The sequence below is a fragment of the Salvelinus alpinus genome, chromosome 9 (assembly GCF_045679555.1).
Source record: "Salvelinus alpinus chromosome 9, SLU_Salpinus.1, whole genome shotgun sequence".
Classification (NCBI taxonomy): Eukaryota; Metazoa; Chordata; class Actinopteri; order Salmoniformes; family Salmonidae; genus Salvelinus; species Salvelinus alpinus.
The window spans coordinates 6259074-6272739 of NC_092094.1; the positions used below are offsets into that span (position 1 = coordinate 6259074).

The window sequence follows — 13666 nt, forward strand, 5'->3', positions numbered from 1 at the left end:
ACTAATACCAGGATGTATACTGTACCCTCAGTACTAATACCAGGATGTATACTGTACCCTCAGTACTAATACCAGGATGTATACTGTACCCTCAGTACTAATACCAGGATGTATACTGTACCCTCAGTACTAATACCAGGATGTATACTGTACCCTCAGTACTAATACCAGGATGTATAGTGCTCTTTTCATGCGTCTGTCTGTCTGTCTGTCTGTCTGTCTGTCTGTCTGTCTGTCTGTCTGTCTGTCTGTCTGTCTGTCTGTCGAGGCTCATCTCCCAGATGTATAACAGCATAACTAACCCAGTGTTGTATTCCCCTCCAGCTCCTCGGTATGATTCTGTCCATGTGCCTCTGTAAGAGTGTTGTCCAGGATTACACCAAAGTTCCCAAGTACTGAAGACCGGCAAAAGTCACACACACACACACACACACACACATGCATAGCATAGACACACTCTCACAGTGAAACACAGAAACAACCATCTGTCTGAATCCATTCACCCTCCTAGCCTGGTAACTGACCCGGTCTGTCACCCTGTCTGAATCCATTCACCCTCCTAGCCTGGTAACTGACCCGGTCTGTCACCCTGTCTGAATCCATTCACCCTCCTAGCCTGGTAACTGACCCGGTCTGTTACCCTGTCTGAATCAATTCACCCTCCTAGCCTGGTAACTGACCCGGTCTGTTACCCTGTCTGAATCAATTCACCCTCCTAGCCTGGTAACTGACCCGGTCTGTTACCCTGTCTGAATCCATTCACCCTCCTAGCCTGGTAACTGACCCTGTCTGAAACCATTCACCCTCTCCTAGCCTGGTAACTGACCCTGTCTGAAACCATTCACCCTCTCCTAGCCTGGTAACTGACCCGGACTGTCAAGCACAACAAATGGACCTGCAGCCTGAATAGCAGTCTGTTTGCGCTATCAGGCCAACGCCTTGTCACTCATCGTCAGGCCAAACACAACTGGCCAATGACAGCAGTAGAGTTGGCCAGGACACAAACAGATCTGGGACCAGTACTCACACATGACAGTGGGCTCACACACACATCACCTGTTGTCTAATTGTTTTTTAGTGTGACATCATGTTTTTTTCACTCAGATTTAGGTAATGAACTGATGAAGGGTTTTAAGGTTATGAATTCAGCTTTTTGGTTATTATGGAGTTTTTTAAAGCCATTATGATGTGAGGTTTTATGCCCTTCTTCAATATTCAAACAAACACCTGTATGTCCTTCTGTTCTATTCCTGAAGCGCTTATCGTGGTATCTAGTTAGTTAGCAAGTTAGTTAGGTAGCAAGTTAGTTAGGTAGCAAGTTAGTTAGGTAGCTAGTTAGTTAGGTAGCTAGTTAGCTAGGTAGCTAGTTAGTTAGGTAGCTAGTTAGCTAGGTAGCTAGTTAGTTAGGTAGCTAGTTAGCTAGCTCAGTTTTTGTAAGAGCACTTTAGTGACGTTTTGTGAGCTGTTGATCAGTGAGGCAGAGAGAGACGTGGGCCTGTGCTGATCTGGGATCAGGTATCCCCTTTCCATTATGATCAATTCATTATAATCTAAAAGGAAAAACTGATCCAAGATCAGCACTCCTACAATGAATATGGGCCCTGGGGAGGAGCTAGAGATGGAGAGAGAGGGGAGGAGCTAGAGATGGAGGCAGAGGGGAGGAGCTAGAGATGGAGGCAGAGGGGAGGAGCTAGAGATGGAGACAGAGGGGAGGAGCTAGAGATGGAGACAGAGGGGAGGAGCTAGAGATGGAGAGAGAGGGGAGGAGCTAGAGATGGAGACAGAGGGGAGGGGCTAGAGATGGAGACAGGGGGGAGGAGCTAGAGATGGAGACAGGGGGAGGAGCTAGAGATGGAGACAGGGGGGAGGAGCTAGAGATGAAGACTGAGGGGAGGAGCTAGAGATGGAGACAGAGGGGAGGAGCTGGAGATGGAGACAGAGGGGAGGAGCTAGAGATGGAGACAGAGGGGAGGAGCTAGAGATGGAGACAGAGGGGAGGAGCTAGAGACGGGGGACAGAGGGGAGGCTGATGAACCATAGTGTTTGGGGTGGAGAGGCCTGCCCTACCCAGGTCTAGACTGATGGGCTCTCTTTCGTCAGTCTCTCCACTGAGGCTCTGAGAACCACTCTCTCCACCTCTCTCTTTCTCTCCCTCACTCCACCTCTCTCTTTCCCTCCCTCACTCCACCTCTCTCTTTCCCTCCCTCACTCCACCTCTCTCTTTCCCTCCCTCACTCCATCTCTCTCTTTCTCTCCCTCACTCCATCTCTCTCACAGGTGTGTCTGCTTGGTCTTGACTCGCTACCAAGATGAATTAATAGTTTTGCATGAAGTATGTTATATTACTGTATGATGTTTTTGTGTGTTTGTGTTTTACTTTCTTTAATTATTTTCCTAATTTTTTTCATGTTGTTTAAAAAATATATTGTACATACGACTTTAGAAACGGCTAAATAGGTGGCCCTGTGAGTCACTGAGCTTGATCAGCGTTCTATACAGGAAAGAAAGCGGTCGATTTAGCCCAGTTTTTGGTTTTCAGGATGTTGTTTTATTGGTTTCCACTCTTATTGGGTACATCGCAAAGGGCACCCTATTCCCTATATAGTACACTACTTTTGACCAGGGTCCTATGTATTCCCTATGGGGTCCTGGTCAAAAGTAGTGCACTATATAGGGAATAGGGAACCATTTTAAGCCTTAGTCATTGTTTCTTATTGTTTATGGTGTAGTTACAGCCTCTGGCCAGCAGGTGTCGCCTCTCTGCTATCAACAGCACTATCTGGGGTTGAATCATCAGAAGGATGGGAGCCTGGCCGTCTTTAAATAGCTATTAGACCCAGAATGAGACTGAGACTGTTAGTTCTCTTTAGGTCTCTGGTCTCCAATCCCACAGCGTCGTCACCATGACTGTCAGACACTTCCACACAATTTCACAACATTTCAAACACAAATGACTATCAGGACTGGACTTTAGGGAAGATTACTGCTGTTGTGGTATTTCCCCCCCCCTCAAAAAGTTATGTACTCAAGTCCCATTATGCAATTCATGATTGTTGTCATTCAAGTTAATGAAGCTACATTTCTCATTTCAGTGTTTTTCATGTATCACAACCAGCTGTGATTGGTAGTCCCAAGCGGCGCACAATTGGCCCAGCGTCGTCCGGGTTTGGCCCTGGGTAGGCCGTCATTGTAAATAAGAATTTGCTCTTAACTGACTTGCCTAGTTAAATAAACGTTAAAAAAAATAAAAATTTAAAATGTATTTTTAAATGTAGTAAACACATCAGGGGATGTTTAAACAAATCCAAGAGCTCTGAAAAATCTGCCAGATTTCAACTTCCAGAACTTAACTCAGATGAAGGCTTTTTATTGTTCAAAGTTTTTTACTCATTTACAGGAATTCTAAACTCATTATGTATTTCTTTTTTAATATGTTTTATGTAGGGGAATATTTTCCTGGAGTTAGAAGCTGTTAAATGTAAAAATAAAAATAAAAAAAAGTTTATATTCAGTAATAAACTGAATCGATCACAATCCATGTGCTGTATTGTCTTGTTTTAAAATGAAGAAGAAGAATAAGTGTGCATTTGTAGCTCAGTTTGTAGAACGTGGCACTTTAAACGGCCAGGGTAGTGGGTTCGATTTCCCGGGACCACCCATATGTAAAAATGTATGCACACGCATCACTGTATGTCGCTTTTGGGTTAAAAAAGTGTCTGCTGGCTAAATGGTATAGAAGAAGAAGTCACATCTGTAGTTTCCAGACAGGAATGTATATGTCTTTCTGTGGCTACAGCCTGATTGTTGACAGATTAAAGTCTTGTTGAAATGTCAAAAGACCTTACGTGGTGAAGTGTGACCAGAGCAGGATCAATCAGATGCAGTACTAAAAACAACCAGAAGATGGCAGCACACACACAGTTACTGCCAGTATGACACATCTATGCGAGTCAGCATTATTGAAAGCCTGGTGGAGGAGGGAGTGTACAGGAAATGAGAAGAGAGCCTGGTGGAGGGGGGAGTGTACAGGACATGAGAACAGCCTGGTGGAGGGGGGAGTGTACAGGAAATGAGAACAGAGCCTGGTGGAGGGGGGAGTGTACAGGAAATGAGAACAGAGCCTGGTGGAGGGGGGAGTGTACAGGAAATGAGAACAGAGCCTGGTGGAGGGGGGAGTGTACAGGAAATGAGAACAGAGCCTGGTGGAGGGGGGAGTGTACAGGAAATGAGAACAGAGCCTAGTTTGCTCTGTCTCAGCTTTGCCACAGCATCAGTGATTCATCAGTACTGGGATTCATCTCAACCTGAGAAGGTTTAAGTCTGTGTGCTGGTTAAGGTGTTAACCCATTGACTGAAGTGTGCTAGTTGGTGTTAACCCATTGACTGAAGTGTGGTAGTTGGTATTAACCCTTTGACTGAAGTGTGGTAGTTGGTATTAACCCTTTGACTGAAGTGTGGTAGTTGGTATTAACCCATTGACTGAAGTGTGCTAGTTGGTATTAACCCATTGACTGAAGTGTGGTAGTTGGTATTAACCCATTGACTGAAGTGTGGTTAAGGTGTCAACCCATTGACTGAAGTGTGGTAGTTGGTATTAACCCATTGACTGAAGTGTGGTAGTTGGTATTAACCCATTGACTGAAGTGTGGTAGTTGGTATTAACCCATTGACTGAAGTGTGGTAGTTGATATTAACCCATTGACTGAAGTGTGGTAGTTGGTATTAACCCATTGACTGAAGTGTGGTAGTTGGTGTTAACCCATTGACTGAAGTGTGCTAGTTGGTATTAACCCATTGACTGAAGTGTGGTAGTTGGTATTAACCCATTGACTGAAGTGTGCTAGTTGGTATTAACCCATTGACTGAAGTGTGGTAGTTGGTATTAACCCATTGACTGAAGTGTGGTAGTTGGTATTAACCCATTGACTGAAGTGTGGTAGTTGGTATTAACCCATTGACTGAAGTGTGGTAGTTGGTATTAACCCATTGACTGAAGTGTGGTAGTTGGTGTACTGATTGAACTGTTGTAGTTGGTGTACTGACTGAAGTGTGGTAGTTGGTGTACTGACTGAAGTGTGGTAGTTGGTGTACTGACTGAAGTGTGGTAGTTGGTGTACTGATTAAAGTGTGGTAGTTGGTGTACTGACTGAAGTGTGGTAGTTGGTGTACTGACTGAAGTGTGGTAGTTGGTGTACTGATTGAAGTGTGGTAGTTGGTGTACTGACTGAAGTGTGGTAGTTGGTGTACTGACTGAAGTGTGGTAGTTGGTGTACTGATTGAAGTGTGGTAGTTGGTGTACTGACTGAAGTGTGGTAGTTGGTTTACTGACTGAAGTGTGGTAGTTGGTGTACTGATTGAAGTGTGGTAGTTGGTGTACTGATTAAAGTGTGGTAGTTGGTGTACTGACTGAAGTGTGGTAGTTGGTGTACTGACTGAAGTGTGGTAGTTGGTGTACTGATTGAAGTGTGGTAGTTGGTGTACTGACTGAAGTGTGGTAGTTGGTTTACTGACTGAAGTGTGGTAGTTGGTGTACTGTGTAGAGTGATGATTGAACACTCCTCCCTGTAAATCCCATACAGAGTGATGATGAACACTCCTCCCTGTAAATCCCATACAGAGTGATGATGAACACTCCTCCCTGTAAATCCCATACAGAGTGATGATGAACACTCCTCCCTGTAAATCCCATACAGAGTGATGAACACTCCTCCCTGTAAATCCCATACAGAGTGATGATGAACACTCCTCCCTGTAAATCCCATACATAGTGATGATGAACACTCCTCCCTGTAAATCCCATACAGAGTGATGAACACTCCTCCCTGTAAATCCCATACAGAGTGATGATGAACACTCCTCCCTGTAAATCCCATACAGAGGGATGATGAACACTCCTCCCTGTAAATCCCATACAGAGTGATGAACACTCCTCCCTGTAAATCCCATACAGAGGGATGATGAACACTCCTCCCTGTAAATCCCATACAGAGTGATGATGAACACTCCTCCCTGTAAATCCCATACAGAGTGATGATGAACACTCCTCGTGTCCTGTGTGCATGATTAACATCTGACTGTGCTGTTTTTATCTGGATAAGTCTTCGTGGTTGAGATGACAGTTGGGTTTTGCTATTCATGCTTATCTCGCTGAAGGCCAGCGCTGAAGAAATCAATTCATTGCTATGACTCTGATTACACCCTAGATGTACAAAGAATTCATTTAAATTGTAATTTGATGTGATATCTCACATTTATGGGGTGTAGGAGATTAATCTGTATCTCTTCTGTCAGACACTGATTGGTCAGACTCGAACCCTAGACACTGATTGGTCAGGCTTAACCCTAGACACTCATTGGTCAGACTCTAACCCTAGGCACTGGTTGGTCAGACTCTAACCCTAGACACTGATTGGTCAGACTCTAACCCTAGACACTGATTGGTGGACATGAGTCATTAGAGGGATTAGATACAGCGATAACAGGGGTAGTCCTGAGTTGATGGCTGCTATAGGAAGCAGCGATACCGTTGCCTATGGTGATGCTGTCACAGTGATGGGCTGATTCTTCCTCACAGCACATTATGTTGCAGTTGACTATCTATGATCCGCTACCATATCTAGGCTTCAGTGTGTGTGTGTGTGTGTGTGTGTGTGTGTGTGTGTGTGTGTGTGTGTGTGTGTGTGTGTGTGTGTGTGTGTGTGTGTGTGTGTGTGTGTGTGTGTGTGTGTGTGTGTGTGTGTGTGTGTGCGTGCGTGCGTGCGTGCGTGCGTGCGTGCGTGCGTGCGTGCGTGCGTGTCTCTCTCTCTGTGTGTGTGTCTTGTTCACTCTCTTTCTCTCTCTATGTATACTGAACAAAAATATATTTTTTTTTACTGATGTACAGTTCATATGAGGAAATCAGTCGATTGAAATAAATAAATTAGGCCCTAATCTATGGATTTCACACGACTGGGCAAGGGGCGCAGCCATGGATGGGCCTGGGAGGGCATAAGCCCACCCACTTGTGAGCCATACCCAGCCAATCAACATTTTTTCCCCCCTACAAAATGGCGTTATTACAGACAGAAATACTTCTCAACACCCCCCCCCCCCCCCTTCCTGCAGTCAGCATGCTAATTGCATGCTCTCTTAAAACTTGAGAGATCTATGGCATTGTGTTGTGTTACAAGACTGAACATTTTAGAGGGGCCTTTGATTGTCCCCAGCACAAGTTGCACCTGCGTAATGATCATGCTGTTTAATCAGCTTCTTAATACACCACACCTGTCAGATGGATGGATTATCTTGACCAAAGAGTAATGCTCATTAACAGGGACATACAGTAGACCACCTTGTAGAAGATACAGTAGACCTTCCTGTAGAAGATACAGTAGACCACCCTGTAGAAGATACAGTAGACCTTCCTGTAGAAGATACAGTAGACCACCTTGTAGAAGATACAGTAGACCTTCCTGTAGAAGATACAGTAGAAGATACAGTAGACCACCCTGTAGAAGATACAGTAGAAGATACAGTAGACCACCCTGTAGAAGTAGAATCACTAGAAGACGTATTGGACTGGAATTGAGATGTTGATTCTGACTGTCCAACAGACTTTAATTAGAGAAGCCTGTCTTCCAATTCCCTCATCTCCTCTCCTTCTCTCATCTCCTCGTCTCCTCTCCTCGTCTCCTCCAGGGTGACTGTGTCATTTATTTATCTGCTCCGCATGGTGCCAGGAACACTCCTAGGCTGGGATTAGACAGGACCATGTGAATACTATTGGAATACCATTGAAAATACCACGGGAATGCTGGGGACAGGGACAGGGACAGGGACAGAGACAGAGACAGAGACAGAGACAGAGACAGAGACAGAGACAGAGACAGGGACAGGGACAGGGACAGGGACAGAGACAGAGACAGAGACAGAGACAGAGACAGGGACAGGGACAGAGACAGAGACAGAGACAGAGACAGAGACAGAGACAGAGACAGGGACAGGGACAGGGACAGAGACAGAGACAGAGACAGAGACAGAGACAGAGACAGGGAGTGCTGCCTATCAGACAGCCAGTATCATACAGAATTAAATAGGAGATATGCAGTATGTATCTCTATGGTGCATCACTCAGGACCACTGAGAAACAGACAGGGGCAGACTGGCCATATACCAGATCTGTTCTGGCAAATACCAGATGTGCAAGTCCATATTTAGTCCAGTGGGCCTGTCTCAATTGGGGTTTTCAGTAAAGTGATCATTATTTGGCTAATATTAGTGGCCGAGAGGGAAGAAGATGGGCTGGTGTGAAATAAATGCCTGGTCCCAGTCTGTCCATGGCATCAGATCCTCCTGGTCTTCCAACAGGCTTGTCATAGCAACGAAGACAAAGGAGAGACGAGAGGAGAGACAGGAGAGAGTAGGAGTCATATGTGCTAACCTTCATCCTTCAGTCATTTCTACAGAATATTTTAAATACAGTACAGAGCATGTGGGCTCTTTCTCAATACCCTCTTTTTGAAGTCTTGGGACAATTAGCTTGAGCTTTTATACGTGTCAAGGATGTCCTCATAAAGGAAATCCAGAGAGCACAGTCAGGACACATAAAAACAAGGACATCCTCTCTCTACAGGGCCAGAGCTTCCTGCACCCACACTCCATTTCCTGTTTCCACTATCATGTGACACATCTGACTGACAGCCTATTGACTCTCCTTTGTCCTAGCTTGGTTTAGGGGGAATAACCCGACTTCCTGGTCTTTGGGTTCCCAGGTTAGGCTGCTCAAGGTAACTCTGCTTTGAAGACTGTGTGTAAACTCAGTGACCTTACATGGACCCTGACCCCTGACCCCTGAGAGTACATATCCTGTCATCTCTTGTTTTGTTTTCCACCTTGACAAGAGGAAGAGAAAGGCGATTCTGATGAATCAAGAACTCATTACTCGTTTCTCAATTCCTGCACCCCCCAAAAATGTGAATGTCACTGATCACAGACAGAAATGAGTGATTTGGTTTCCTTTCTTGTCGCGTAAAGCTGTCATTTGGGAAAAGTCGTCGTTGAGATTGACTTCATAATCATTTCAAATGCTCATTTGCAGGCCTAAAATGGTGGAAAACAATTCCCTTTAATCAACAGTTTAGCGTTTACAATGGAGGTCTTGGTGTTTTCCCTCACATCGCCTGCAGCATGCAACAGATGTCATTCATAACAGGAGCTTTCTTCAGGGGACATTTTTTCTGCATGAGTGTCTTCAAAATGAAAAGGGGAAGAAAGAGAGGAGGAGGTGGAGGGAGGAGGGTGGTGGAGGAGGAGGGAGGTGGAGGAGGAGGGAGGGATGTGGAGGAGGAGGTGGAGGAGGGAGGGTGGAGGAGGAGGGATGTGGAGGAGGAGGGTGGAGGAGGAGGGTGGAGGAGGAGGGTGGTGGAGGAGGGTGGTGGTGGAGGAGGGTGGAGGAGGAGGAGGGATGTAGAGGAGGGTGGTGGTGGAGGAGGGTGGAGGAGGAGGGGGAGGAGGGAGGAGAAGGAGGATGGAGGAGGAGGGGGAGGAGAAGGAGGATGGAGGAGGAGGGGGAGGAGGGAGGAGGAGGAGGGTGGTGGTGGAGGAGGATGGAGGAGGAGGAGGGATGTAGAGGGGGGTGGAGGAGGGATGTGGAGGGTGGTGGTGGAGGAGGGTGGAGGAGGAGAGATGTGGAGGAGGGTGGTGGTGGAGGAGGGTGGAGGAAGAGAGATGTGGAGGAGGGTGGTGGTGGAGGAGGGGATTAGAGAATCCATGTTAATTATATTTTTTTCATTGGCACTGTCTAATATGGAGAACAGAATCGTCCCTGCTGTGACTGTCTGTTCCGCCCCTTCTCTTCCCTCTTACTCTCTTTTTCTGCCTTGTGCTTTTTCTCTTTGTGCCCATGCTCTCTCTATCTCTTTCAATTCAATTCAATTCAAGGGGCTTTATTGGCATGGGAAACATGTGTTAACATTGCCAAAGCAAGTGAGGTAGGTAATATACAAAAGTCAAATAAACAATAAAAATGAACAGTAAACATTACACATACAGAAGTTTCAAAACAATAAAGACATTACAAATGTCATATTATATATATGCAGTGTTGTAACAATGTACAAATGGTTAAAGCACACAAGTTAAAATAAATAAACATAAATATGGGTTGTATTTACAGTGGTGTTTGTTCTTCACTGGTTGCCCTTTTCTTGTGGCAACAGGTCACAAATCTTGCTGCTGTGATGGCACACTGTGGAATTTCACCCAGTAGATATGGGAGTTTATCAAAATTGGATTTGTTTTCGAATTCTTTGTGGATCTGTGTAATCTGAGGGAAATATGTCTCTCTAATATGGTCATACATTGGGCAGGAGGTTAGGAAGTGCAGCTCAGTTTCCACCTCATGTTGTGGGCAGTGAGCACATAGCCTGTCTTCTCTTGAGAGCCATGTCTGCCTACGGCAGCCTTTCTCAATAGCAAGGCTATGCTCACTGAGTCTGTACATAGTCAAAGCTTTCCTTAAGTTTGGGTCAGTCACAGTGGTCAGGTATTCTGCCACTGTGTACTCTCTGTTTAGGGCCAAATAGCATTCTAGTTTGCTCTGTTTTTTTGTTAATTCTTTCCAATGTGTCAAGTAATTATCTTTTTGTTTTCTCATGATTTGGTTGGGTCTAATTGTGCTGTTGTCCTGGGGCTCTGTGGGGTGTGTTTGTGTTTGTGAACAGAGCCCTAGGACCAGCTTGCTTAGGGGACTCTTCTCCAGGTTCATCTCTCTGTAGGTGATGGCTTTGTTATGGAAGGTTTGGGAATCGCTTCCTTTTAGGTGGTTGTAGAATTTAACGGCTCTTTTCTGGATTTTGATAATTAGTGGGTATCGGCCTAATTCTGCTCTGCATGCATTATTTGGTGTTCTACGTTGTACACGGAGGATATTTTTGCAGAATTCTGCATGCAGAGTCTCAATTTGGTGTTTGTCCCATTTTGTGAAATCTTGGTTGGTGAGCGGACCCCAGACCTCACAACCATAAAGGGCAATGGGCTCTATGACTGATTCAAGTATTTTTAGCCAGATCCTAATTGGTATGTTGAAATTTATGTTCCTTTTGATGGCATAGAAGGCCCTTCTTGCCTTGTCTCTCAGATCGTTCACAGCTTTGTGGAAGTTACCTGTGGTGCTGATGTTTAGGCCGAGGTATGTATAGTTTTTTGTGTGCTCTAGGGCAACGGTGTCTAGATGGAATTTGTGGTCCTGGTGACTGGACCTTTTTTGGAACACCATTATTTTGGTCTTACTGAGATTTACTGTCAGGGCCCAGGTCTGACAGAATCTGTGCAGAAGATCTAGGTGCTGCTGTAGGCCCTCCTTGGTTGGTGACAGAAGCACCAGATCATCAGCAAACAGTAGACATTTGACTTCGGATTCTAGTAGGGTGAGACCGGGTGCTGCAGACTGTTCTAGTGCCCGCGCCAATTCGTTGATATATATGTTGAAGAGGGTGGGGCTTAAGCTGCATCCCTGTCTCACCCCACGACCCTGTGTGAAGAAATGTGTGTGTTTTTTGCCAATTTTAACCGCACACTTGTTGTTTGTGTACATGGATTTTATAATGTCGTATGTTTTACCCCCAACACCACTTTCCATCAATTTGTATAGCAGACCCTCATGCCAAATTGAGTCGAAGGCTTTTTTGAAATCAACAAAGCATGAGAAGACTTTGCCTTTGTTTTGGTTTGTTTGGTTGTCAATTAGGGTGTGTAGGGTGAATACATGGTCTGTTGTACGGTAATTTGGTAAAAAGCCAATTTGACATTTGCTCAGTACATTGTTTTCATTGAGGAAATGTACGAGTCTGCTGTTAATGATAATGCAGAGTATTTTCCCAAGGTTACTGTTGACGCATATTCCACGGTAGTTATTGGGGTCAAATTTGTCTCCACTTTTGTGGATTGGGGTGATCAGTCCTTGGTTCCAAATATTGGGGAAGATGCCAGAGCTAAGGACGATGTTAAAGAGTTTTAGTATAGCCAATTGGAATTTGTTGTCTGTATATTTGATCATTTCATTAAGGATACCATCAACACCACAGGCCTTTTTGGGTTTGAGGGTTTTTATTTTGTCCTGTAACTCATTCAAGGTAATTGGAGAATCCAATGGGTTCTGGTAGTCTTTAATAGTTGATTCTAGGATTTGTATTTGATCATGTATATGTTTTTGTTCTTTATTCTTTGTTATAGAGCCAAAAAGATTGGAGAAGTGGTTTACCCATACATCTCCATTTTGGATAGATAATTCTTCGTGTTGTTGTTTGTTTAGTGTTTTCCAATTTTCCCAGAATTGGTTAGAGTCTATGGAGTCTTCAATTACATTGAGCTGATTTCTGACGTGCTGTTCCTTCTTTTTCCGTAGTGTATTTCTGTATTGTTTTAGTGATTCGCCATAGTGAAGGCGTAGACTCAGGTTTTCCGGGTCTCTATGTTTTTGGTTGGACAGGTTCCTCAATTTATTTCTTAGATTTTTGCATTCTTTATCAAACCATTTGTCATTGTTGTTCATTTTCTTCGGTTTTCTATTTGAGATTTTTAGATTTGATAGGGAAGCTGAGAGGTCAAATATACTGTTAAGATTTTCTACTGCCAAGTTTACACCTTCACTATTGCAGTGGAACATTTTACCCAGGAAGTTGTCTAAAAGGGATTGAATTTGCTGTTGCCTAATTGTTTTTTGGTAGGTTTCCAAACTGCATTCCTTCCATCTATAGCATTTCTTAATGTTACTCAGTTCCTTTGGCTTTGATGCCTCATGATTGAGTATTGCTCTGTTCAAGTAGACTGTGATTTTGCTGTGGTCTGATAGGGGTGTCAGTGGGCTGACTGTGAACGCTCTGAGAGACTCTGGGTTGAGGTCAGTGATAAAGTAGTCTACAGTGCTACTGCCAAGAGATGAGCTATAGGTGAACCTACCATAGGAGTCCCCTCGAAGCCTACCATTGACTATGTACATACCCAGCGTGCGACAGAGCTGCAGGAGTTGTGACCCGTTTTTGTTGGTTATGTTGTCATAGTTGTGCCTAGGGGGGCATATGGGGGAGGGAATGCTGTCACCTGCAGGCAGGTGTTTGTCCCCCTGTGTGCTGAGGGTGTCAGGTTCTTGTCCAGTTCTGGCATTTAGGTCGCCACAGACTAATACATGTCCCTGGGCCTGGAAATGATTGATTTCCCCCTCCAGGATGGAGAAGCTGTCTTTATTAAAGTATGGGGATTCTAGTGGGGGGATATAGGTAGCACACAGGAGGACATTTTTCTCTGTTAAGATAATTTCCTTTTGAATTTCTAGCCAAATGTAAAATGTTCCTGTTTTGATTAATTTAATGGAGTGAGTTAGGTCTGCTCTATACCAAATTAGCATCTCTCTCTCTCACTATGTCTCTCTCTCTTGCTCTCGCTGTTTCTCTTTCTCTTTCTCACTCTCTCAATTCAATTCAATTCAAGGGGCTTTATTGGCATGGGAAACATGTGTTAACATTGCACTCTCTCTCTCTCTCGCTCTTGCTCTCACTCTCTCCCCTATCACCCTGTATCTCTCTTTCCATTTCACTCTCTGTAATAGTCCCCCAACCAAAAATGCCCGGCCCTGCTTGTGTGTGTGTGTGTGTGTGTGTGTGTGTGTGTGTGTGTGTGTGTGTGTGTGTGT

At 44.7% G+C, this 13666-nt stretch overlaps 1 protein-coding gene across 3 annotated transcripts in view; it reads left to right on the plus strand.

Moving 5' to 3' along the window:
- The window catches only part of LOC139584212 (CD82 antigen-like), an 82043-nt gene extending 78507 nt beyond the window's left edge, over nt 1-3536 (plus strand). For 2 of the 3 annotated variants that reach the window (XM_071415799.1, XM_071415797.1), the window contains exon 9: nt 325-3536. In XM_071415799.1, coding sequence (XP_071271900.1) covers nt 325-399 — 75 coding nt within the window. In that variant the 3' untranslated portion in view covers nt 400-3536. The remainder of the gene's footprint in view (nt 1-324) is intronic. The other variant, XR_011676737.1, reaches the window with a different exon arrangement.
- The last annotated feature ends 10130 nt before the right edge of the window (nt 3537-13666 follow it).